This window comes from Strix uralensis, chromosome 15 (genome assembly GCF_047716275.1).
Source record: "Strix uralensis isolate ZFMK-TIS-50842 chromosome 15, bStrUra1, whole genome shotgun sequence".
In the NCBI taxonomy this organism is placed as follows: domain Eukaryota; kingdom Metazoa; phylum Chordata; class Aves; order Strigiformes; family Strigidae; genus Strix; species Strix uralensis.
The window spans coordinates 14,281,394-14,307,845 of NC_133986.1; the positions used below are offsets into that span (position 1 = coordinate 14,281,394).

The 26,452-nt window shown below is 41.0% G+C and overlaps 1 protein-coding gene across 3 annotated transcripts; it reads left to right on the top strand.

Moving 5' to 3' along the window:
• The first annotated feature begins 1,174 nt into the window (after window positions 1–1,174).
• Window positions 1,175–23,464, top strand: RIC3 (RIC3 acetylcholine receptor chaperone). Of its 3 annotated transcripts, XM_074884395.1 has the most exons (8): window positions 1,175–1,346; window positions 7,713–7,936; window positions 9,186–9,264; window positions 11,394–11,487; window positions 17,362–17,510; window positions 18,631–20,694; window positions 21,513–21,622; window positions 22,746–23,464. In XM_074884395.1, exons 1-6 carry the CDS (start codon window positions 1,199–1,201, stop codon window positions 19,119–19,121), a joined length of 1,185 nt encoding a protein of 394 aa, XP_074740496.1. In that variant the 5' UTR covers window positions 1,175–1,198; the 3' UTR covers window positions 19,122–20,694; window positions 21,513–21,622; window positions 22,746–23,464. The 3 variants fall into 3 exon arrangements, with proteins under 3 accessions (XP_074740496.1, XP_074740495.1, XP_074740497.1); XM_074884394.1 differs by having other exon boundaries at window positions 21,513–23,464; XM_074884396.1 differs by lacking the exons at window positions 21,513–21,622; window positions 22,746–23,464 and having other exon boundaries at window positions 17,365–17,510; window positions 18,631–20,253.
• Window positions 23,465–26,452: the final 2,988 nt, after the last annotated feature.

Below are 26,452 nucleotides of genomic sequence, written 5' to 3' on the forward strand. Positions count from 1 at the left end.
TGGATATCTCTTTTGTAGTAATTTAAGAGTCTGTGGTATTCTGCTGCCGTAGTGGTCTGCAGCGTTAGTCAAAGCAATTCTGCTCTCAGCTCAAGTCTAATTAAGGGTAGCTCTTGCGTAAAGTGAGTTAAATTCAGTAGTCACAGCCCAGACCCCATGGAAAATAGTGTAATTCAACTACAGCAATACAATGTAATATAAATATAATGGAAATACAAAACCATATAATTTAATTTGACGTGACTGGCAGTTTTTTGCTTAAGTCGGTGAAAATGAACGAGCACAAACAATGAACCTCCGTCTTTACTTCGATCTTTTATTGTTAGTATAGTAGAAAGGTGGTTTCAGGATGACTTTGCACAGCAGCTACCTAAACAAATGCACTTACAATATGCAAATTTAAAGCTCTCTTTTGAAAATATATGCACATTTATAACTTTTAAATTTCTTAAGATAGTTGCCGTAAATTGAATTAATTTTAAATATGGTCTGGACTTTTCTACATCTGTTCCGTGTGCTCAAAGGAGGGAAACAATTCCACATGGAGAAGCCAGGCAAGCCATGGCCTCAACCAGCTCTTTCACCCAGGATGCTTTCCCGTCCCTGCAAGCCCGCCTGCCCTCACCACCGCAGTCCTACCGCGGGCGCGGCCCCTGCCCCTTCCCGGGCCTGGCCGAGCACCGGTAACCACACTGCCGCTACCGAGAGCGGCTCGCAGCGTGGCGGGACACTGCCGAGCTGTCAGCATCCAGCGCCCACCTGCTCCGTCCTGCCATCTGAGACCCGTCCTGGCACCACTCAAACCCTTCACAGGTGAGAAAAAAAGGCGCAGTGTAAATTATTTTTCTTTCCCCCCACGGGAAATTCGCAGTGCTACAGTCACGGGGGGGCGGTCTGGCGGGATTAGGCAGAGGGGATCCCAATGCCCCCTCCCGCCCTGCCCTGCGCTTGAGGCCCAGTGCCGCTTCCATAAGGACCTGAGGCAGACCAGGCCCCGGCCTCCCTCACCAGAGAACCTTCCCCGCCCGCTCGCCCCGCGGGCAGGCCCAGCCCGCCCCGCCGAGGCCCGGCCCTCCCCCGGGGCCGGTCCCGCCCCCGCCCGCCGCCCCGCGCCTCCCTCAGGCTCCCGCCCGGCCGCGCCAGCGCTCCGCGCCTGCGTGCGCCTGCGCAGCGGCCAGCGGTGCGGCAAGGGGCCGCCATGGCGTCCTCGACGTGCCGCAGGGTGGCCATGGCCTCCTGCCTGGTGCTTTGCGTCTCCCTCCTCCTGCCGCGGACCTTCTTGTCTCGGGGCGGCGGGAGGCAGGAGCCCGGGGCTGCGCCGCCCGCAGCGCCCGCGCCGCCCGAGGGTAAGAGGCTCCGCTGGGGCGGGGGCGGGTCGCGCCTCGCCCCCCCCCCCCCCGCCCCGGTACGCCGAGGTCCGGGTTCCGGCTGCTGCTCGGGGGCCGAGCGTGAAACGCGGGCGGAGGCTCAGCGGTGAGCCCGGGGCGGGCTGGCCGGGCGATGGGCCCGGGCGGGCGGCGTGTGAGCGGGCCGGGGCTGGGCGGCGCGTCCGGACGCGCTCAGCCGCAGGGTGTGAAAACGTGGCGTGGTTCGTCCCTCGCAGAGGTCTTCCCGCGTCACTCCGGGCCCTCAGTGACGTGTGATCTGCAAAGACTGAATTTACTGTTCTCTCCGTGCTTTGCCTTTTTCTTTTCCCTCAAAAAAAAAAAAAAAGTTTAAAATCTTCCAAATTTCATTTTACTTGTTTTATTAAGTGGGGTACTAAAGCTACTGAAGAGACATACCAGTCTTTTTTTTTTTTTTTTCCATTCTGATACATCACTTTTTATTTGAAAGCTTCATTATTTTGTTATTTTCTGTACAGAATGCTTTTGTTGTTGCATATGAAATAAAAGTTCATTTGAGTCGTCTTCATTGTTTAGTTTCCTACTCCCAGCATTTTAAACTTGGCTTTCATGCACTGGATTCTCATAATAGATGTGCCACATGGTGACTCTTTTAGACTCAGGTTCTGCATGTCCCATCTTAAGTTCTAGAGGAATGAGTTCATAACAAGCATCTCCCATTCTTTTTATGCCCATTGCCTTATACTGTAGGTTTTTCTCCCCAAGGCACCTCACAGGAGTAGCTAGTATCCCAGCCCCAGGCCTTTGCAGAGAAGGAGTTTGTTCCAGCGCTGCGCATGAGGCTGATGGAAGTACAGAGAACTTCTGGGTTGAGCTGGGTGCTGTCCCACAGGGACTCCTGTTGATCTTCCGCATCCTTCCAACAGCCTGGTTCTTACATGACTGTGCGCTTCAATGATGTTGTTTTCATTTGGCCAGGGGTTTTTAAGGACATTCAGGTTGAAGGTTGTTGCTGAAACAATGTTATGTTGAACCGAAATACAAGACTTCGCTGTGACGGTTACCCTTCCGTGGTTGCTGTGTGTATTCTTGGTCCTTAAGAACTTGAATATAGCTTCATCAGCACTGTAGATCTACAGGCTTATAGTTTCATTGCAGAATCTCTGAAACACTGAAAACCTGGATGGTAGCAGATTTTTTTGATAGCACATCAAGAGCAGCACTGTGAGGGCACGGTGCTGGGCCCACACAGGCCCAGCAGTCAGCACAGGGACTGTGGGGTCACCTGCCTGAGGCAGGGATGGGAGCAGACGCTCTGGGAGGTGGTACCTGCCTCTGCCCCCGTGCAGCTCTCGACTCTGATCCCGCAGTGATACCAGATGGCAGAGTTTGACAAACTGTTTTCCCGCAGCAGTGCGGTCTTAGGCAGTTGTCAGTTAATGTTATGGTGCTTCTTTCTTTTGCTGCAGGATGGACTGGATTGAATTGATCTGACAGAAAAACTAGCTTTAAAAAAAATCCCCAACAAAAAACGTGGCCCCGAATTATTTCCAGTGACATCTGTCTGATAAATGATGTTCATACCTGTTCTAGCACAGCCTACTTTAAGCAGTGCTGTCATAAGCTAACTAATCACAGCCACAGTTAAATGCTTAGAATAGGTAACATAAATACTCTTTCCATCATCAATATGCAGTATAAATACTCTTCCTATCACCCTGCAGGAGATCACAGTACAGCATGAGTTCGTGTGTGCCTGGTGCAGAGCGAGCGCTCAGCACGCTCCTCTGTTGCACCCCAGCACCTCTCTTTGGCTGAGGACGTAATACCTCACCTCAGCTGATCCGTTTCAGATGAGAATTTATAGTCCATATTTTCAATTTGATAGCAAGAATTTCATTACACCTGCTCTGTAGACCAAACTTTATTTCACCTGAAGTTATTTTTTATTGGAAGAATAAATCTTGATTGAACAGTTCAATTCATATCTCTGTCATTAGTCGTCCTCTTCAGTGAACTGATAACTGCAGTTACCTGACAGAAGTTTCAGGGACTTGAAGTAATCATGTCATTCTTGAACTTAATAAAGTGCTTATTGGAGTCTTGGGGGCAAAATGCATCTGAATAAAACATTCTTAAAGTTTACTACTATTTTTTAGAACTCAGTGTTACCAGAAGGCTTTTTATCAAAACAGGCTTTAAGCACGGGAATGGCGCTTTCTCTAATAAAGCCATTTTCAGAGGTCTCTTTTAGGAAAATGGCGAGCATAGCACTATAGAAGTTAATACTGTCTTTCAGACAGGAAGTTGTTCTTTTTCACAGTAATAGTTTCATGTGCATGAAAGAGCTTATTTAAAGAACTTACTGTGAATGTGTCACATTTCTAGTCCATGGACAGGCCTTAGAATTATTTTTTTTCTAAATCTTTTGGAAAAGAGGAAAAAAAGAGCTACCAGCAGTTTAAGAAGTACTTTCAAGTCTAGTGTTCATAAATATATGCCATGCATTTTGTAAAGCTACTAAGTTGATAGTTTAAGAAAAACCTTACAGCTCCATGGCAACAGGTGCATAGTCTGTCTGCATTCTTAAAGACAATCAAGGGGCATCAGCTTTTCAAGAAAAATACACGACTGTTCAGGTAACACCTCTGCCCAGCTTGCATTTGTGCAACGCACACATCAGCTGCTTGCAGGTGTTCTTAAGAAAATTAAGATGTTTCCATTTTTGGTAGTTTTTTGTGCTTTCCTTTTTAACCTTCACCTGCAATATTTAATAAAAAATGTTCAAGCATTTGACTTTGTCCATTAAAAACACCTGTACGGTGGTTTAAAGTAAGGATTTCAAAATTGTCATTCCTCCTAACCTATTTTGGGTAGGTTTCTAAAGTTGTGGTGTTGGGAACACAGCTAGAGCTATTTTGTAAATGTCAGTAAAAGAGCAAGAACTAAATGAATGCATAATTTGTCCAGTTCATCTTGATGTTATACTGCCACAAGTATTTATAAAAAGATTTAGAAGAGGAAAAATACAAATGACTGCACGTGTAAAAAAATCTAAAACACGGGTCTTGTGATAGTGTATAATACTGAAATAGAGAGTAACCTCAACAATGAACAGAACGTGAACTTGCAGTGTTATAAAAAGGTTTAATTGCTTGGGCTTTCTGTGGGTAGAGGTGTTGGGGAAATTTGAGGGTGTTAAAGAATGGCAGCAGAAATGGTATAGTGGCTTGAAAGAGAATTTAGATTAAATGTCAAGAAAACAGTTTCTGTATAGATTATTCTAAGCTATTATACTAAACATGGAGGCTATGCAAGAAAACCTAGGAGCCCATTTTCAGTCTAGAGAAGATCGAGTTACTTTATCCTGGCGTCCATGTGTCTTTCTGTGTGTTGCCACTTGCAGCTTTAGAGCCCTTTGTCCAATTCATCTCATTGGACAGAGAGAGAAAATAAATGTTTTATGAAGATACACTGCTGAGAGGGGCTAAAGATTGATTCAAGTGTCCTGAGATGAAGGCCTCTTTATTGGCATCTACCAGAGAGCGAGGTCTTGCATATCCTACCTGGCAAAAGCTTTGCTTAGAGAACACATCTTTAAATATCAAGTCCAACAGAGCAGGGAAGAAAAATGTACAAAACTATTGAGTTCTGCTTCTCACAGAAGCATATTTAATTTCTGATCCCTGTGACTGTCTGAAAAAGTGGTGATTTTCTTTTCCAGTCACTATGACGAACATTTTACCAGGAAAATGTAAATGGCACCAAAGCATCCTTAAATGTGGGAGTCAGAGTACAGTTTGAAGATAGGTTTGAGGACTGGACTTTGCATTGCTGAGGCAGGAGGATAGTTCTGTATCCCAGTCACATGTTTTTTCAGTTAAAGCTTTTGCAAAATGTCTAGCTGGTTTGTTCTTGGGCTGTGGTTTTTTGGTTGGTTCGTTTTGCATGCACAGTAAGGAATAGTAAATGTCTTATTTGGAAAAAACGCACTTAATCTTAGCATTTCCAAACCAAAGTAGTATAAACCTGGTTTTGGGATGGAAACTAAAAAGGCAGAGCTTCTACTGCAGAGCATGAGCAGAACTGTGGGTGCTGTCCCCCTGAGGAGCAGCTTGGTTGAGATGTGAAGAGCAATGAGAACAGCATCCTTTGCGTGGCTGTCAGCTTGGACAAGTCATGCGCGCTTCACAGACTGCCATTTCCCATCTCTGGTTTGTTTCATCCCTGGAAGTGTGGAATCCAGTCACATCACCTACTGGTATGTGTGCTAGGGTGCTGGGTTTTTTAATAGCACAAGGTATCTTGTTCAATTGACAGTGGCATCCAAATCACTACACATTTTCATTTGTATACTGTGTATTTGACAGCTTTGTGCATATGTTGCTTTTAAGTTGCCCATGCCATACATTTCCTCTATAATTTGCATGGGATCTTCACAGTAAAAAGCTATGGAAAATCATTTTTTTAAAATAAGGAAATCATTATAAAAGTTTAAAAATCAACAGGGAAGATTTAGAACTAGGAGCCACGAAATTCCCCTTTAAAATTATTTTGATAGTGTGTGTCCCTTTGGCCTTATTATCTTTTAACTAAATTGAATCTTTTAAAGCACAAACGAGGCCTTGTGGATAATTTAGAAAACTATTCCCTTTAAATACAGTTTCACCTTTGTCAATTATTTTCTGCTTTCTTCATCTGTTTTTTTTTTTTTTAATAAAGAATACTTGCATGAGTGTAAGATGTTTTACAAAGGTTTACCTACCCTGCTGTTTCATCCCCACCTCAGTGATGCTGTTCTCTACACAACATCACACTTGTTTCCACAGTGACCTACTGCTACAAGGCATTCCTGCTGGAGCAATGGGACTTTCTTGTAAATAAGATGCTATGCTTTCCATCACAGATGTTGAATAATTCACTGAAATTAAAGTGCATGATAACAGCTTCCTCAAAGTTAAGCCTGAGCTAATCTGAGAGTGGTTTTGGTCAGTGGTGGTATATCTGGGCAGTTTCACTAAAGCCTACAGTGCTCAATGTGTTTTTAATAGTAGAACTTCACAAATTATTGGTATCACTTCCTAATAACGTATTTAATGTAATTTTCTGTGCTCAGGATATTTACCTGCCTGTGATGGTGTTTCCTATCAAGAGCAAATGTTAATTTAATTTTCTCTTATCTTGCTTCCCATAAAAATATTTGCAGCTGGGTACTCACAGAAGTAAAGTTAGTTCTTTTTAGTGCTATTTCAAACCTGTTTTTCATTTTCTTTATGCAAGTGCCTAAAGCCTGCCCCAGTGCCCGTGAGCAGTGTCAGGCTGCCTGGCTTTCCTGCTGCCTGTGCCAGGGAGGGGGAGGTTTGCAGCTGGTGCCGGGGTGACCTGCAGCCGGGCCTGGCAGTCCCCATCGCTGGTGCTTCCATCCATCGCCGCCCGCCGCCAGGCTCGGTGGGGGACTAGCTGAGTAATTCAGTTCAGTCCCGGTCGGCGGCAGGGAGTGCAGGTGCAAGTCCAAGCTGGATATGGAGATGGAAAGCAGGATGTCAAGTACACGGAGGAGTGAAATAGTGAATTTCATGGCAAAATTGTTGAACTGATGGCACAAGAAAATAGAATAATGTGTGAGCTTAGATTTATTGAGATTCTAGTGCCTTTCAGTTGAATGAAATTGTCCACAGCACCATTTCAGGCTCTCTGCCATCTTACTCTAGCATCCATGCATCCATTTATGCCCACTGCCCTTTCTTGTTTTAAATTATCCCTGCCTCTGTCAAGGCTAGAAAGCATTTTTTTCCCCTCTAAAATGCTGAAGATATAATATGTCCCAAGCTATATTCAGCCTCCTCTCTTACATTGCTTTACCTAACAGTTTAAGGACAACAGTTTGAGGTGCCACCACTTTTCTTTATCTTTCATTACTCATTTGGTAAAATCAGGTATGGGTAGTGGTTTATACATTAACATGTCTTTGCATATTATTGAAAGATCAGGCTTACACATTGTTGGGGTTTTTTTGAGCAGAGAACCACTAGAGTTCATGTTTTCATCCTGTTAGGGATGCTGATTCATAGGGTCTTTGGACAAGTATATACCTTTTAAAATCTGTGTTTTGTTAATTGCTCTGCCAGCTTTTTCTTTTCTTAAAATCAAGAGAGTAATACCTAACTCCTAGCACTACATATAGTAAGTGACTAAGGATTGAGTTTACAGACTTAGTACTTACAGTCTAACAAGTTACTTCATTCATCAGTGCTGGTGCATTTAAAAGTAGATAAATAGGTCAGCTGCACCTTCTGCAGTTTTAGGCTGCATGTAAAAGGGTGAAAAGTAATAGAAGATAAATAATTGTTGTGTGTTTTTTTGCAGGGAAGCTTGGTCGCTTTCCACCAAGGATGCATTACCAGGCCACTCCCGACAGCCGGGCTGCTCCTCATTTTGCAAGGTCTCACCTTGCTGAAGCAGTTGCCAAAGCCAAGGCAGGTGGAAGTGGTGGTGGAAACACTGGTGGAACTGGGAGAGGTCTTGTGGGGCAGATTATCCCTATATATGGATTTGGCATCTTCTTATATATCCTGTACATTTTATTTAAGGTAAGACCAACATAAATTGAAAAGTCAGGGAAATAACAACTAAAAACACCTCAAAACAGAAACAATAGTCCCATTTCTGTATCTGCTTCCATTTCAGCCTTGCTCAAAAAAAAATGCTTATGCTGGACCTTTGACTGGGGGTTGAAAGATTGGTGTGTCCTGTGGTTTTTGCTATTGCAAAGACTGTAGCTAAGAATGCAAGAAGGGGTATTGGCCTCTGACCTCTTACTTTTAAGGATTTTTTTATTCCCCTTGGAAAATGTGTATGTCTAGAACAATGTTAGATTAATTTTGAATATACACATGGTATTCTTTTCTATTATGTGTGACTATATATTATATATACTGTATATGTCATGCATTGTGTTATGCATTTAAAGTGGGAGAGAGGGAGTACAGTTATTGCATACCTTCTGGAACACAAGCACCATGTTGTTGGAGAATGGGAGATTGTCAGGTTGTACTGACCACGCTGGAACTACCCCATCTGAGGTAGTTTAAAAAAGTTAAAGCTAGTTTAAAAAAGCACAGCCCAAATTCCCCTTAAGTGTTTTGCAGGTGATTTGAACTTCTTACAGCTTTTTGTTACAACAGACCTGACTTGCATGTAGGTGATAACAGTCAGTTATGTGGGAGGAGGAAGAAGTGGACTTGTGGAAATGTTTTTTCCTTTGAGTGAGGGCTGAATCCAGACTGAGCAGTGCCTAAACAGTTGAGCTTGCTCTGGACAGACAGAGGCAAGAAAGTGAATTGGGTGAACTGATCAAACACAGAGAAGACAAAAGAAATAGATAACCTGCAGCTTCTGTATAGAACCAGCCAAGTATCTTTGCTGCAGGTACAAAGTTGGTAAGGAGTAATGGCAGAAAGCGTTGAAAGAGGAACAAGTGGGGTCACATATAGTTCCTTCAAAACCTGTCCTTTATTTCACAATAATTGCCCAATGCATTTTTTTTTCCCTCCTATACACAGAAGAATGGGACAGATAAATATTCTAAAATGAATACATTATTTTTGATGAGTTATGCTTTCACTGTGCTTAAAAATATCATTTGTTTGAAGTGGAGTTTTCAGCTGGCAACATCTCCCAGGCATCTTTCATGGTTGTCTGTTTTTGCTGCTAGGCATGCTTTTCTGCAGTTACTTTCTGGCATATTTTAGTTTTTTATCTTTTTTTTCTGTTGCCCTTGGGGCTTATATATTGCTATTGTGGTAACTCATAGAAGGGTCATCTTTTTTCACACATTAGCTGGCTTCCAAGGGAAAAACTACCACTGGAGAGCGGAAATGCCCTGCTGCTGCACCTGGAAACATGAAAAGGAAAATCAGTGAGTATGACTTCAGAGTTTTATCTGTGTAGCTGTTGACTTTGTAGAGGCACGGTCCAACCAGGTTCTTGAAGTTCTGGGCACACTGTAAAGCTGCTGTTCCCCTCCGTAAAAAACAAGCTAGAAGCTTCTGTGTTGGAATGAGCAAGAGTTGAAGTGAATTACTGCACTGTCACTTTCTAATCTCATTCAGCTAATGAGACTCCAATATAGTAGCCTGATCCCAAGCCCCCCTGGGAGCAATGGCATTTCATGAGGTTCACAGAATTAACTGTATGGATTTGCTGAAAAGCTATGTAGCTAATGATTAAATATGGATAATAGGATGTCCACCTATAATTATTCTACAATCTGTAGTATTCTAGTAATAGTATATAAAGATATTACTAAAAGCTACCTTCATTTTTTTGAGTTTGTGAATTCTTAGCCATTACCAGGCACTCTCCTACTTTTTCCCTTCCCTTTTTGCAATGCTCAAAATTTTGATGGGACACTAAACAGTCTTCTGAAATGTTATTGTGATTTTACCTAAACATCGGTGGGATAGATTCAACTGTTTGTAGACATTTATTAGATAGATTAATAAGCTTACTATTGATGCTTGGATGGGTAGTTACCATAACAGTATTTAAGTGTTTTGTGTTTAGCTGGCTAAACTGTAATAGGAAATAAAAGTACTTAGGGCTTTATAGAAAGTGCTAGCAGTAAGGTAATTCTCTTAACATAGCTGTAATTATCTTGACATTAATGCGTATATTAGGAATACCTAATGTACTCAGTGCTATAGATTGTATTTTCAGTGCACTTACACTGCATTGTGCCTGGCAATTTTGTGCAATTTATTAGCAACAGTAATTGTATTTTTTTCTCTAATGCTTGGTAAGAGAAACTAACTTTGCAGTAAGTTAAATATTTACCATCATTATAACCCAAAGAACTAGTGATGAAAATTATTCTGCCTTTTTCTAGAGCTCTTCATTTGTTTTCCTAAAGCGTTCATTGAAAGCTGTAGCAGAGCAGGGGACAAGTCACTGGACTAGGAACCACTAACATAGTGACTTGGAAGGAGTAACTTCCTCCAAGAATCTTTGCCAATTTCCCCTCCCCTATTTTTAAAGTCTCAAACACGCAAAATAATGACATCGGTGATACATTAAGTAGTGACATTCTCTGCAGAATAGAGATCTTTCCAAAAGCAGGATGTTTGTGGATGGCTTTCTCCATTCCTACTGTGTCGGAGTTCCATTGTCCCTTTGTGCTGCTTAAATGGGTGTGCCTGTAACAGCTGAATATTTAACTAACTCAGGATGGTTTCGTTTTGTTCTGCAGTGGGGAACAATGAAGTCTCAGCTGTAGGATTTTGAGCATCAGCTATAAAAGCCAAACAAGGAGCTTGAGCATTTTTGTTGACATCCATGCTGTTGCATCTTTACTGTTAACGCTCTTGGCTAAATTAAAGCCAGTATGGGTATTCTTGCATGTATGTCTACTATCATACTATGGACACATTTTTTGAGAAGCGTGCAACCATGGAACTACCGCGCTGTGCTCCCTAGGCAGACACCATGTGGCTAGCTGTTGTTCATCCGTGTAAGCCTGGCAGACTGTTAGTGCTCACTGCCTACCCCAGCACCCCTGTGCAGGGTTGGATGCTATCAAGTCCATGAACATTATTCTCTTTACCAAAAATGCGATTTCTCAAACCTTAGACTTGCTAGAAATGCTCAAGTGACCTTTTGTCTCTGTTCCCAAGGATTTATCAGAGCAATTCCATGAAAACTATTAATTCTGCCATAGATAGTAAAACATGGTTTCCTTAGAAAAAAAAATTGTATTTTCTTTCCCCTAACTTTAATCTCCAGGGCATTTACTGTGGCCCACTCACTCTGATTATTGGGAGGTTGCTCGGGAGCCTTTGAAAGAAAGTGCTTTCTGTGTGTCCTGTTACCACTGGCAATAATCTTCACCTTCTTGTACCAGGAAGAGTAGGTAGAACTCTTTAAGCTGCACGTTTTAGTTTCCTCAGAGTCAGTTTGGTTTGGTACAGCATATGCTTCCTGTGATAATGGGACAGAGATACATTTTCAAAGCTCCTACTGACAGATCTTGGGATTTTGTTGGTTTTACAGCTGACTATGAGCTCACTCAACTCCAGGAAAAACTGAGAGAGACAGAAGAAGCTATGGAAAAATTAATCAACAGAGTAGGACCTAACTGCGACAGGTATGTTTCAAATTACAGCATTTGAAGGAGAGACTCTGCTCTGATTAGAAATTAAACTTTCTAACATTTGCTATATTAAAACAGCATTTTTATTACTACTTCAAATTGTAGAAATTTGGTTTTACACGTCACGCTTTTTGTTCTGCAGTTTTTGTCTTTTCAGTGTCTATATTTAAAATAAATCATCTTTTCAACTTCATTTTCCTTAAACAGAAAAGCAACTATCCCTCCCCTTCCCCTTTGTACAGTGCGTTATTTGGAAGATAATGACAGGTATGTGTAAACAGAAAATAAAACGTCTACATTTAAAGTATATAAAACAACCTGTCTTACATGACCAAAGTAATATTCTGAATGATTCATAAGATACACATTTGTTTTGTGTTATTTTCCAGTTCTGTGGATTATTTTTCTAAATAGAAATGCTGTTATAATCTATGTAAATGACTCTTAGAATATCCATAAAATATTTCTTTAAGGGCAGAATTGTATAATAATCTGATTCCATAACTTAGTTCCACCCTGTAACCAGTAAATCCATGCATTTGCTTCTAAATATAAGAGAAAAAGAGTTATAAAATCAGGATTTAAAAATTTATTATGTTTATTAATGTTTGCCATAAATCTGAGATCACTATTCTGCATTATAAAGAAACACTGGAAACAAGTGTATGTTTTTCATAAGGAGTGTAACAACACATCAATAGGACAATGTATAACTGCAGTGTTCGAAAATTTAAATACCATGAATATTAAGGTTACATTTGCAAGCAAAAAAAGATAGCTGTTCAAGTTGTAATGCACGTTAACTTTGTCTGGGTCAGTCAACGCTTGTTTTAACCTGTTCTGTAGGAACACGTCTGTGCTGACCTTGCACGTTATGTTCATTTATGCTTCAAACCACATTCTCTTTGAGCATGTAGTTTTGCCCACTTTGCACCGTGCCTTGTGTTGCGGCTGCACTCGTCAAAAGGTGCCAGACTTGCCTGTGTTAGGCCAGGTTCCAGCGGGACAACCCTTAAGCTGCCCTGGCTTTGTTGGTGAAACAGAAGAATACTATTTTGACTGTTACTCATCTCTGTTTCGGAGAGCTACCGCAATGCTCTGTGCATACCTTTAAGCTGCCAGAAATAGGCTTATAAGCTACACAGATACTGTGCTGACTCTCAGGATAGGTTATTTTTTACTGAGAAAATGGGTTTAGGGTCTGATTCAGTATTTGTTCCACTGTGTGTTGTTGGCTTAGAGCCTTTATTTAGTAGAACTTCCCTTCTTTGTTCAACCAGACTATTTATATAGATGGATCTAAAGGCCTCAGGGGAAATCAGAATCTGAATCTAATAAAGAATTTTGTATGTAGCCTCTTTAAAAAGCAGGGGGAAAGCACCTCTAGATGGAGCAAATAGCTGTTTTTCAAATACACCCAGACTTTGAAGCTTTCTTAATCTACACTGTGATACTCATCAAGTTCAGTAATACTGAAATAAAATGTATGGTTAGAAATTGTAATGAGAGGACGGAGTACAGTGCTAGGATTATTCAGTCTGGATGTTGATAGATTTAAATTAAAAGGAAAGAGGAAGAGAGCAAAAATTACTTGAGCTCCGTTTATTAATATGCAGTTAAATGGAAATCCTTACGACAGAAAAGTCAGAGAAAGAGATCACTGGTATCATGTTTAAAGTACTGCAGAAAGACCACAGGTGGGACCATGGCCCATTATACTAGATATGGCAAAGTGAGTCCCAGCCTGCCAAGTATCAGTAACCAAACCGAAGGATGTGTTTGCATTGTCACACCGTAACACGCAGTGCAATAGTGCTGAGGTCTGAGCTCGTGCTTCAGTGTCCTCTCACTATATTCAGGAGTGTTCTCCCAGCTGAACTGCTCCAAGATTCATCTGGGCTTTCTCCTTCTGGTGAAGGTTCTTAGAATCCAAAGGCATTCTAATTTTGTATATTTTCTTCAAAAAAAACATTGCTTTTGAAATCTGGATGAGTTTGGAAGGACAGTTTATTCTCAGATAATGCTGTACCATAGAAAGAAATCCTGTTTCAGAAGAATAATATATACTGTGCTGTGTGATTTTATTCTGCTTTCTTCTGTAGCAAGTGTACGTGTTGTTTTCTTGCTGTGACTTGTCCTGCTTATTTCTTTTTCCTTTCAAAAGCATTTGAGTGAAGTGAGACTGGAAGACCTCTCAATACTATTAGATAGTTTTCTCAGGTGGGTTAGCCTGCATTATCCAGCCCTGTGTTGCAGAAGTAGGCAGGCAGAAACTTGGATTTGCCTTTTTTTTAATGAGGCTTGAAGACCAACCTCCAAACCAACCAAGGAACCTCCTTCCAAACAAGGATACCAGTTGGAATTGCTACAGCCTTAAGTACAGAAACCCCCTTGCAAAAATACTTTCAAAAAGTCCAAGTACAAATACTTTTAATAAGGCCTAGCATGTATTAGCAAGGACTAGAAGCAAGGTAAAGAAAGCAAGAGGAAGAAAGAACTACCTGGCCTGGTCCTTAGTAACATAACCAAAACTAAACCAAGAGACAGACAAAGATAATTGTTACCTAACGCACACATTTAAATTTAGGTACATAGTACCTAAGGATATCATGATGCACAGCTCTGAGAAAAATCTAGCACTCTTCCCAGTTCCTTTTTCAACAGGTTACAAATTTAAATTATACATTTTTGTGATTTATTATCACATCCTATCACTAAGAGGACCTTAGCATTTCCAGTTTCTAAATGTAGACCTTTATGGTCCAGTATCTGTCAGCAGAGATAGATAGGAGCCTTTCTGGTAATTTGATGATTCAAGACTTGATTGATGGTTATATAGGGCTCTCTGCATTAAAAGCATGCATATTGCTTTTTCCTGGGCTTTTAGCAGAGCATTTCAATGTTGGGACAGTGATAGAACAGGTACAAAAGATTTCCCTACCCATTCTCACAGATGTCTTACCCATATTCTTTCCACCACTGTCTGTAAAATTTGGTATTTTGAAAACATTTTAAACTGAAGAATACTTGTAAATGTTTTTCTCAATGGGAGTATTGTACAATGTTCTCTTGTAAAAAAAAAAAAAAAATCTCAGTCTCTGGTAACTAGGTAAGAGGTAGAAATAATGCAGCTTGATTACCTGTTTTTAAAGTCCTGTTTACCAGGTTGTCAGTTGGAAAAGCTTACCTTTTTACCATAAACTGAACAAATGTGATATGGAAGAGAGAGAGAGAAGCTGTACTTTGTGGGGTGCCATTTTTGGGCTATAGCTGCATTTTAATAATGATTATTTTAAGATCATGAAGCAAAAAAATACCAGTTGACATGTCTGAGATTCATGTTAGATTATGGATTTTCACTGCACTCATGACAGCTTTTTAGGGAATGTTCTGATCTCAGTGTAAGAATAAGAAACCTTTACTTTACCTGTTAGTGAGCACGTTGGGACCCTACAAAACATAAGCATTGCCACTATGAAAAGTAATAACTTGGAGCTACAAACACACAGAGCAAAAATAATGATCTTTTCTTACACTGTAAACCTTTTGCATCTGTCGTCCTCTTAGTATTCATAAGTGCATTATAGCCTGGTAAATCTCCTGTATGCAGGCATCCAGATGTCTTATACATTGCCAGCATCCTACAGTAAGTCTTCTTAGAGGCCTTAAATGAAGTAGAAATAGTGCATGGGCTTTGGTTTCTCCCCTTCTACAGGGAAATTTGTCTTTTAAGTAAGATATGTGGAGGAGGAATACTCTGAAATACAGAGACCTTGTGTTGCAATAAGACAGTAGTGCTTTCTAATGAGAGTATCCAGCATATTAGGAATTTTCCTATATGAGATGCCACAGTGATGCAGATGTATTGATTGATCCTTTTACCTGAGCTAGCGTATCACCCCATTGTGCTAAACAGAGAGGCCTCTGTGTCTCCATCCAGGTAATATATATTTGAATTACATACACTTTTGTCTATAAAAGGAGGATTAGTTTGGCAGTTCTATTACAGCTTCTGTCAAAGGCAGCTAGCTGATGAAACCGTTTCTTTCTGTGTGCCTCTTAGTCCCCATCTCAAATTCTACATCTGCATAACCCAGGCTTTTGAGAAGATGCTGTCTCACACCCTTGCTTACTCCGTGGAACAAACTGCCACCACAACTTGAGGAGACTCAGTGCAACTTCCATGTAGCATTGGGAACATATCAGCTTTTCAAACTGTGGGGCAAAGTGCCCCTCGGGGGCAGCACAGAGAAGTGATGTTAAGTTTTATGATCTCAGTCAAACAGTTTAATCTGGGCAGCTGCTAATGAAAGCAGTGGGCCTGCTCCTGAGCTAAGTTCAGTTACAGACAACTGTGTGTCCAACAAAATCTAGCCCAGGATCAGCACATTGATCACCATCACACAGTATGTCTCTGCTGCCTTTAGTGGAGTAACTATCATGTCACCATCATTCCCATATATGTAGAGTAGCACAAAGTGGCTATCAAAGTCTGCTTTAGTCATAACAGTTAATAAGAGGAAAATCCGAAGATGGACAGTGCAAGTTTTCAAGTTTATGAGAATTCAGGTACCTCAAACAAGGTTTAGGTAGATACTAATTACCTAAATCCAAAATCATTAATCTGTTCCCAGCTCCCCTCTTCCCATCTCACCCATAAGATTCAGTGAGCAGCTGTCTAATCTTGGAGATTATCTGTCTATCTGATGGTCTGGAGATCACCAGAGATCACCTGTCTGGCCTCACATACCGCCTACAGTTCAGCATTCTGCACATGCCAAGGACCACCCTCTCTGAGTAACCAGAGGCCTAAAACACTACGAGATTCTAAAGAGTAGTGCTTCAGTCCCCTGAGAGGCTTGAACTGACACTTACATGGGGATCAAACACCTGCTCAAGAACAACTTGTAGCTCAGGATGAGACAAGCACAAGAGTCAGAACCATTTTCACCCCTAAATACAGCCAGTGTCTTTCTTATTCTGAGTTATTAGAGCTCAGATCACCACTCTCCAGATAATTCTTTTTTGTCCATAAGATTTTTAGGAGACTACTTTTCTTCCAGAGAAAATAACATGTAATGACTACATGATTTTATCTGTTGGAAGTATTTTTGTTACAACAGTAAGTAATTGTATTACCTGAGCAGTAGTAATTACTAGATCAGCAGTGCAGAACCTGTCAAAATTATGGTTTGCTTTTAATCTGATAAAAATCTGAGTCCTCTCCCACTCTCCCTCTGATTCTAAAGGGCAAGTTAAAGCTAAATGTAACACCTTCTTTTCATTTTTAAATCTTCCTTCCTGCTTCTCCCCCCACCTCCCTGCTAGGCAGCATTGTCGACTCTGTATAACAACATCATGATCTGTCCAACTGACGTTTCTTAATGAGGCCTTGCAAATGACCTTTAATGGTCATATTTAGGGATCATTAGACTCTTGAGACTAATGTCTGTGTGAGACATTTTGATCACCCCCACAAGTTGTTTTAAATGTAGCATAGGTTCTGAATTACATTTTCTTAAAATGCTTCAAACAAGGCATGGCCCTCTAATTCTCACCTAACACTCTTCTAAAGGCCAGAAATTTCTCTAGTGTCTTTTGTGCCACAATTCTTGCTTGTGTGTCACTTGTGCTCACATTGGCTGTACCTGCCTTCCTTTACCTGTTTAAGTTTGCAGGCTTTCTGGATAAATGGATAAACCTTTATACCGAGCCGAAGTGCAGACCACATGCAGCTGTGGAATAGTGATCATACTGCAGCCAGGTTTCTTCAGACTGTGCTGCTGGGGCAGCCAAATGGTTGGGTTCAAAATCTGTTCATAGTTTGTAAAAATAGTGGACTGAGTTCGGTTGTCTAATATTTTCTAGCAGGACTCAAAATGTTACAACAGACCAGGAAAAAAGGTTACTTCAGCAACTCCGAGAAATTACTAGAGTTATGAAAGAAGGAAAATTCATAGATGGAATCTCTCCTGAGAAGGAAGCTGAAGAAGCTCCTTACATGGAGGATTGGGAAGGTAAGCAAGTACCTTTCTTACCATTATCCTGATGAGAAAAATTGAATAAGTATTACTTATAGTCCCAGAGCCTTTCAAAATTTTTTGTTAACTCTATCCTTTGTTTTCAGAAATCAGTGTCCAAAACTTTGCAAGAGGTGGTTTGTTTTCCCAACCATAATAGAAAGAAAATAGATTTTGAGGCATCCAGCATTTCCTTTAGTATAAACACTACACTATCTGCTGCCAAAAGTGGCATATGAATATTCACATATGCTCCATCTGCTGCTGGGTCTTGGCTGCTGTAGGTTTATATCTTTCGCTTTCTTTGCTGGGCTAGATTTCAGGCAAAATCATAAACCCCTTGGAAATCAGAATCATGTTTTGGATAACTTACAGTTTTTACTTTTGATTAGTCATTCTTTGTTTGCTCCAATGCTGTAAAAGTCAACTCCAGGAAGTCTGGCTTTTAAAAAATTCTTTATTTTAATGTCCTTTCCATTCCTCAGTGTTTACTTGTTACATAAATGTGTTTTCAAGATATCCTAGTTGAGCTGCTCACTATCATAATTTTAAATGCAGACTTAATTCCTTGCTCTTTAAGAAGCTTTCAAAAATGATCCAAAACATAAAGCATAAACAGTGGCCTCGAGCTCTGTTTTCTTAAATCAAGTTCATGATGCATTTTCTAAAATGAAATGCACAAAGTCATTGACATATCTGGTTTTTCAACTTTATAAATAATGCTGTTTATAGCAAAAGTCTTCAAAACATGAATCAGTCAATCTGTAGACAGAAACAAAAAAGAAGGGATCTATTTAAAGATCCAAGACATGCAATTTTCACCTGTTAGCTGCCATAGCTTTCAGCAAAGCTCAGGTATTCACTCCTGAAAGTCAGGGTTGATATCCTGGCTCCCTAAAAATAAGTGGAGTTTTCTCATCATCTCCCAAGAAGTCATGTTTTGCACATTCTTGCCATGGATTTAATACTGTGACATATACATGGTGTTAAATACATGACACACATACTGGTGGTGCTAAAAACAACTGTTGTAACAAACTTGTGTATCTATCACTGAAGTCAGTACTACTTTTAAATGCTGCTAACACTCCAAGCTGTGTATCACTTTATTCCTAAGGTTATCCAGAAGAGACCTATCCTGTGTATGATAATTCTGATTGCTTCAAGCGCAAACAGGACACAATCCTTGTAGATTACCCTGACCTGAGCCAGCCCTCTGCAGAGGAGCTGGCAGAAAGAATGGAGGGCATGGAAGATGAGGAGCATCTGTGCAATGAAACCCTGCTATCTGATCTCAGCATGGGAAGGGGCGGTCATGATTTAATGCGGAAAAAGGATGAGGTAACTGGCAGCAGTGATGAGGAGAGGGACCTTCATCACAGCCAAAGCATTGAGGAGTGCTGCTGTTGTTACGAGGATGACGATCCTGCTGTCATAGCAGAGAACGCTGGATTCCACTCTGAGAGCTGCAGCGAAGCAGAAGAGTCAACCCAAGAAGACCTGTCTGTGGAGTCAGAAAATGAAAATGCAGCACTGAAAAAGCAAAAAGCCAGTGATTCAGATGAAACAGGCACAGTGAGAAAGCGCAACATGAAAGGACTTGAGTAATAGGAGCAATAGTGGATGTTATCTAGATGGTGAAGGTAGAGGTCATAAACTGTCATTTGTGTGTTTTTTGTTCCCAGTGAAGACTTCTCTCTGTTCATCTTCTTATACCAATTTCATTCCTGTGGTAACAGTCACATCGTCTACCTGAACTGGAAGCCAGTGCCCTCTTTCATGTAGTCTTGTTGTGGCCTTACCATGATGTTGCCAACATCACTTTGTCCTTGCTTTTTGGAGACTGGTATCTTGGAGCAGATTATTCGGTTCAGATATTTGTGATTCTTTCCTTTCCGATTCTGAAGAAACAGTCTTTTCTTTTTTGCCCTTTGTCATCCCAGAGTTAACCAAATGTCTCTTCTGGTTTTCTCGAAAACATCTGTGTGCTACCATTTGTGAAAATTAATCAAATCCATATATATTTATGCAATTACCAGGAAGCTGGAGGAGAAAGTATGCCTTCTTTCTCTTACCTGAATGTTAACTGATCAGCAGAACAGACCGGTCACACACATGACTCTCTCTCAACTGTGTCATGGCTGCTGTACACCCGAGAAACTGTTGTCACTACAATCCACAACATTCATATGCTACCCCAACCCACAGCCCATTTCGCAGCTTATTCCATGCTGCAGGCCAGTAGTCTAATCTATGGTGTGTCCCAAGAAGAGCACGAGCAAGAGTTATGAGTTGTTCTTTGTCTGTGCCATAGCCGTGGTGAAATGTCTTGGTGAAACTCCCAGATGAGTGCAGGAATCAGACCATACTTTGTGTTAGAGAATAACACTAAAAATGTCCCCGGGAATTAAAAAAAGAAAGCAGCGAGAGGGTGAACCTCAGACGAAGAAGTGGAAGAAGAACAGATGGAAGTGGATCCACCTCCAGCACAGCCTCCCTCCGTGATGCCGCAGGATGCCCGGCCCAGCCGCCAGACCTGCCGTTAGCTGGGAGGCCCAGCCTCCACACCTGGCCGTCCCCTGGGCTCACCCGTTCCATCTCCCGGCAGCAACAATTATTGCGTTGATTGCCACGGGTGGTGTGAGCCCCTCTTTCCTATCCCCCATCCCCTCCTCATATTTAAAAAACCAAACAACCCTCCATTAAACCCAGAAAATACCAGTAAAAATGCTTTCCTCCACTCTTGTTTGGTACTTTGGCAACTGCATCTGGACCCCTCTGTCCCCTCCTGGTCTCCCAGTCCAGGAAAGACACTGAGGTGTGGGGTGTGGGCCCAGCCCAGGGCCCCCGGGATGGTGAGGGGCCGGGGCACATGGCCCACAAGGGCAGGCTGAGGGAAGTGCCTCTGGTCATGAGGGTGGGGAGACACTGGAGCGGGTTGCCCAGAGAAGGTGTGGATGCCCCGTCCCTGGAAGTGTTCAAGGTCAGACTGACTGAGGCTTTGAGCAACCTGGTCTAGTGGAAGATACCTGTCAGCCTCACCTCTGTGCCTGGGAAGAGCGTGGAACAGATCCTCCAAGAAGCTAGGAGCGAGCCCAGGATATCAATACCTCGCTCCAGGACTGGTGCTAGCACCAAAACCTTGGCATTTTAAACCATGGAAGAGCCTTCAAGAGACAAGGTATGCTAGGGCCTGATGGGATCCCCCTGTCCCAATGGGGAAAATGTGTCTTTGGGCATAAACTACGACAGGCTGTGAATGTTTCTAATGGCCTTTCGATGGTCAGTGTTTCTGTACTGAGTGAGGAGCTTGACCAGGCCCTGATACAGCACTGAGTATGAAGACACACACAAATTTCATTGTTTGATAAAGGCAGCCTGGTGTATTAGTGAGGACCCTCACTACAATAATAGGAAGCATTTGTAAATCCTCACACTATGGTGTGAAGCAAGGACCGCCAACCTCAGTTATTCCCTGAGGGTGGCCTAACCAGTAGGCTGTCACTTGGTATTGATCAGCATGTCCTTTGGAGCTGTTTCACTTGGCACTGGGAGTTGTATTCTCCTTGTATCAGTGAGAGAAATATAAAGCAATTCAGATGTGTGTAACATGCTAAGCTTCCCAAGTAATAGCAAAAGTTTAATTCCTAAATTCAGTCTGCTTTTTGACCTTGCTGTCTTCCACGTCCTTACTGAATGGTCATTTTTGGCAGACAAGTAAAAGCCCAGAATTCCTTTTCAGGCCCCTTAGCATGGGTAACTAGAGAAGTCAGCTGTGTCCTGTGAGTTAGTCTGGTGGGCCAACACAGTCCCCACAGACACACCAAGCAGACATTGCACTGGAGTGTGAGATAAGAAATAAATTCTATCACAGCACTAGTGAAAAAAAACCAAACCAAACCAAAATCCAGTGAGTTTTCCTTTACTAACACAGTGACCGGTTGTTAGAACATCTTTTAATACCTGTGGCAGAGCTAAAGGCTTCATATTTCTTTGCAGCACCAACAGGAGAAAATGCTGCTAGTGCAGGTTGACTGTGTGGTGTCAAAGAGTCTCAACAGCTCAGTGCGGAGGTCTCGATCGCCTTGGCAGCCCCACCCCAGCTACCAGTAAGTACTCTCTGAATGTAGCCAGGCATACCTCGTACAGCAGCTTACCAGCAGTCCTCAAACTGATATTCCTCCTGTTTATATGACACTTCCTTTTCTCTCTTTGCTTCAGCCTTCCTCCCTCTGAAACAGAAATGTCTATTTAGATACGCATTTTAGAAAAGGATCATGTCACAGGTGTGTCCAGCATTCTTAGTTACTGATTGTTCACTTTTAGCAGAGATCATTCATAGTTTGAAGAAGAGCTTATCTGAACAAAATCAGGATTCTCAAAGAACTTCTACTAAACAAGTAAATCAAAATCATAGGTCAGAACATAAGTAAACCTGGGACTTTGGAAAAAAAATGTAGCAGCTCAGGGGGACACCCAGTGGAAGCAGTCAGGCTTATTAAAAGCACATGTTCCTTTACTTACAGTGTTTCTCATATAGTAAATTAAATGGCTAGAGTTTTTATTAAAGCTAAAAGAAACAGCACATACGTTGTTTAAATTAAATATTCTGATAAAAATAGATTTAAAAACCCACAGAAGTGCTTAATTCTTCCTGGATATTTGTTTATGGTTACAGATCATTTCAGGCGTTCCATGGGATCAGAAAAAAAGTACAAAGCGTAAGATCAGTGCCGGTCCCAAAAATACTGTAACAAGGACTAGTTATCAAATAGTATCTGGAAAACAGATAACCATGTAAGAAGTTTATGACCTAACTCACTGCATTAGCCTTTAGTGTTCATATGTTGGATTCTTTCCTTTTCCAGCTAAGAAAATTATTATTAACTTTGAGGTCACAGAACAATGTAGTGCGATAATCCTCTATCTAAATGATTTTTACTTGCACAATCTAATAAAAACATTGTTTCTAACCTCATGTATCACAAACACTGGACAAGAGAACCCAGGTAAGAGTTAGAAAATTAGCTATTTTTCAATGGTTTTATACCAACCACATATTTCAAAGCAAATGAATGGAAATGATCAGACAGACTGAGCATCCTGTGTACAAATACAGCTGGAAAGGTTGCTCTAGTCATTTTCTCAGCTTTGGGGCTTAACCAGTTTTCAGGAGGGGCACAGATTCCTAGAGAGCAAAGAGACACCTGACCATATGCTCATTTTCCTCAGTGATCTTCCCAGGATGGCTTAGATAGTTTCCAGAGACCACTCCACCTCTCTGCTGGTAACTACTGTTGTGATCAACCAGACGTCAAAATTCAAGATTACCCAAACCTATATTGTTCCTGACAGAGGAAACTGCGACTCTCCTGTCACTGAAAGTTTCTCAGACAACAAGTTCTGCTCATAGCTTTGTAGTCAGAAAATTTTCTGATGTCTAACCTGACTACAATTTGAACTAGTTCTGTCTATCAGAGATATGGAGGTCAGATACTTCTCTTCTGCTTTCCAATAGCTTTTTACATGTTTGAAGCTCGGGGGTTTTTTTGTAATTGTGCAGCTGATCATCCCTGCCTAGGTATAGCTCTTTGCTCTTGTCCTTACTGAACTACATCCCAGGTTTTTCTGACCATTTTCCAGACTAATTTTGGTAGAAATGAGCAGGCCAAAAATTCAGTCCTTTAGCTAGACTTGGAAAGAATTGGTTGACCTCACAGCAAACAGCACTGAGGTAGCAGGAATGGGACATGATTGTTGGGTGGTAGGGACCTAAGGCAGCAAACAAGTGGGCCTCTGCGCAGCCAGTGTTCATTAGGAATCTCACTCTCTTCTTCAGGAAGAGGGGTAAGAGGAGTATTTCTACAGTGTGTCCCAAGTTCAAGTCTTTGAGCTCACGTTGAGAAAATGTACAGGCTGAAAATGACTGATAAAGTCAAGACTGACAGTATAACTTTCTTTGGCTGTGTTCTTTGTTTTGCATTCATATGAGCATTAAAGGTAAAAATACAGTTTAAACAGCACTGGAAACTCCTTATGTTAAATAACCTCCATACTCTGTGTAGGTAATTTATCAAGGTGTTTCTGACCTTGGGTAGGGAAAGACATAGTTGTTTCAAACAAATTAAGTTTAATATTTCTGCACAGTGTTCTGTATTGACAAACACTAGAACCTCTATGACATACACCAAGTAAATTATGTGAAAATACAAAAATTAGTTGTTGCACATACTGGTAAATAAATACATTTACTACAGAATACCAAAGAGTTTCTTTAAAAAATTTACTTTGTAAAAGCATATTCTTGCAGGTTTATCTAAAACTCTACGTAGGTCTGAACAAAAATGTGATGCCCGACTACTTGAAACAGGTCAAGACAGTTTTGTGTGCAAATAAGCATAACGTGTTACAGGCATTATGAAAAAACATGACTGGTTAAATATTAGTTCTCACAATGAAGACATTTTTTGTCAGTTTTTATATTTTCCACTTTTAAACGCATATAATGTAAAGGAAGTCTAGACCTTAACATACTCAAATTCTGCTGTATGTATATCACTGGTTTATTTTACAAAGGCAAAGAGATGAATTAGATGTTTACTGTGGGAATAATAAAAAAACCCCTAACTAAACTGTGCTTTCATTTCATGGGGACAGAAACATTCACATAGCACCTACATTTTCTACTTGTTGAAGTTCAAGTAAACAAGTCAGAAACAAAGGTGTGTTTTTCTTTACAGGCAGATACAGTCCCAACACATTCTAAAATGGTTAATTCTACAGCTGCTCCCAAACACTGGATCCTTCGGACTGTCAAGACAGTGTTGGGAAATACAAAAACACTTCAGTGTCTACTAGGAACTCTTAGAAATTAACCATCTCAAAAGTATTTACTTTCTGAGATAATTCTGAAGGTGTATTGAATTACGAAACATCGTCCACAGATATTTTTTCCCTTGTTCCCCTACTCTTGAGTATAAGAAATCGTTCAAAAAGGAGAAACAAAACCCCAGTCTTGTAATGATGGGTAAGGATTGACTCACTGCATGGATCAATCCCATTGAAGAGTCAGCTCAAAGGAAAAAGGGAAAGGAGATGGTTATCTGTAATGGATACAGACACATTTAAAGATCTTTTATTTTAATCTTTTCCACAGGAATATTTCAGTTATTCCAATTTATTTTAAAAGGGGTTTCAAATAGCAGACTCTATTTTAGAGATATTTTGCAATAATTAATGCCAAGACAAATGAATATCTTGGTTTATGCTGTCAGCGTGAAGAACGGGAAAGAAGACTGAGTAATTCCCAGGTATCACCAAAGGAAATTTTTTAAGACTATATACGTATGTATATGCATGTGTGCACAGCACAGATGTTTGGACATCTAAAATTGGAAAATGTTGGGAAGGTCATAAATTAAACCCACTCCTAATACTGAGAATCCTGCTGTACTGGGCATGTATGTTCTCCCCCTTTATACTTTGTATGTAACTGCTAGATGATCTTACCTTCATGTCACCGAGTACAGGATTTTTTATTTGAAATAAACTGTTCAATTCAATCACAAGAGGTTTACACTTTTAAGATACTAACAAAATTACCAAAGCTTCAATATTTATCTTTTTTCATACATGTTTTACAGTAACCCTGTGTAAGAGGTTTGTTTCTTAAAGACCTGTTTCTTGGGGAAACTCCTTGTGTGATTTGCTAATTCCTGTGCAGGGACAGTTATCCACTATTATCCCTTAAAACACAGGCAACTATTAGCAACATTTCGTTTTTCTAAATGCTGTTTTGTAGCAGTAAGGACATCATAGAATTTGATGGCACATGTAATAGAATGTTTTTGATTCCCCTTTGAGTGTCAACAAGGCTTCATGGGATGTACCTAAGAGCAAAATTTGGCCTCCCTTCCAAATGCAATTTTCTGAAGTATTCATGCTAGTAATGCCTGATTTTTGAGCTCCAGATAACCCCCTTTTAAACAAAGACAGACAAGAAGACATTAGGACTCTTGTAAAGACACCCAAGTGTGGCATTATGGAGACACAGCAGAAGTTAGAAAGAAACGTTCAGTTACACCAGCAGGCTTTGGATTAGGCCCAAAATAGAAATGGTCAAAATGTCATCATGAAGAAATCTGCACATAAATCAAGCTGTTTAGGAGAGAAACAAATGCTATGGGCAGAGTTCTTACCGATATAAGGCAACATAAGCAGTGACCATCATAGTCTGTCAATGAATACTCAGTTCCATTACTCGCTCTGAGCCATGACAAGCAGTCTGCCAATTCTCCAGCAAGAAATCACCCTACTGTCATTCCCCAGTATATACTACTGCCTTGCCTGCACACTCGAGTTCCTTCACACTTCGAGTTCCTCCAACAAATGGAGCTTGTTTGCACTTTTATTTGCTTCTCTGTAACTGCACTCCTTCTATGTTCCTTTTTCTGGGCTTAGGGCTCAATATAGTCCAAGTATAATTAAAAAAAAAAAAAAAAGTGTTATGTTCTTATATGCAATGCAAACACATGAAAAGTCCAAATAACTTAATGAGCCACAGGTCCCAATTTTTGCCTTCAGGAGGAGCTCTTTCTTCAGTATTAGAACTACATCTTAATGGCTTCAGTTCTGCAGTTACTTTGCTAAACTTCCATGCATGTCTTTTCAGCAGCGTCCTCTGACTGGTGACAAGCACACAGGGTGGGAAACAGCACATGGGGAAAAACATGCACTGTTACATAGCAGGATGACAGTAAGCGTGTAATAGTCGCATTGCTTAGTGATAAACCCATCCATAATAGACCTTTGTGTGTGTTTTTCTTATATGGTAGCTGCTTGCATGAATGCTAAAAGGGGCTCTCATCCTCAGATCCGGGCAGATATAAATGGAGAAGAAAAAGAGAAAGGAAGATTATTTTCTGAGAAACAAGCATATC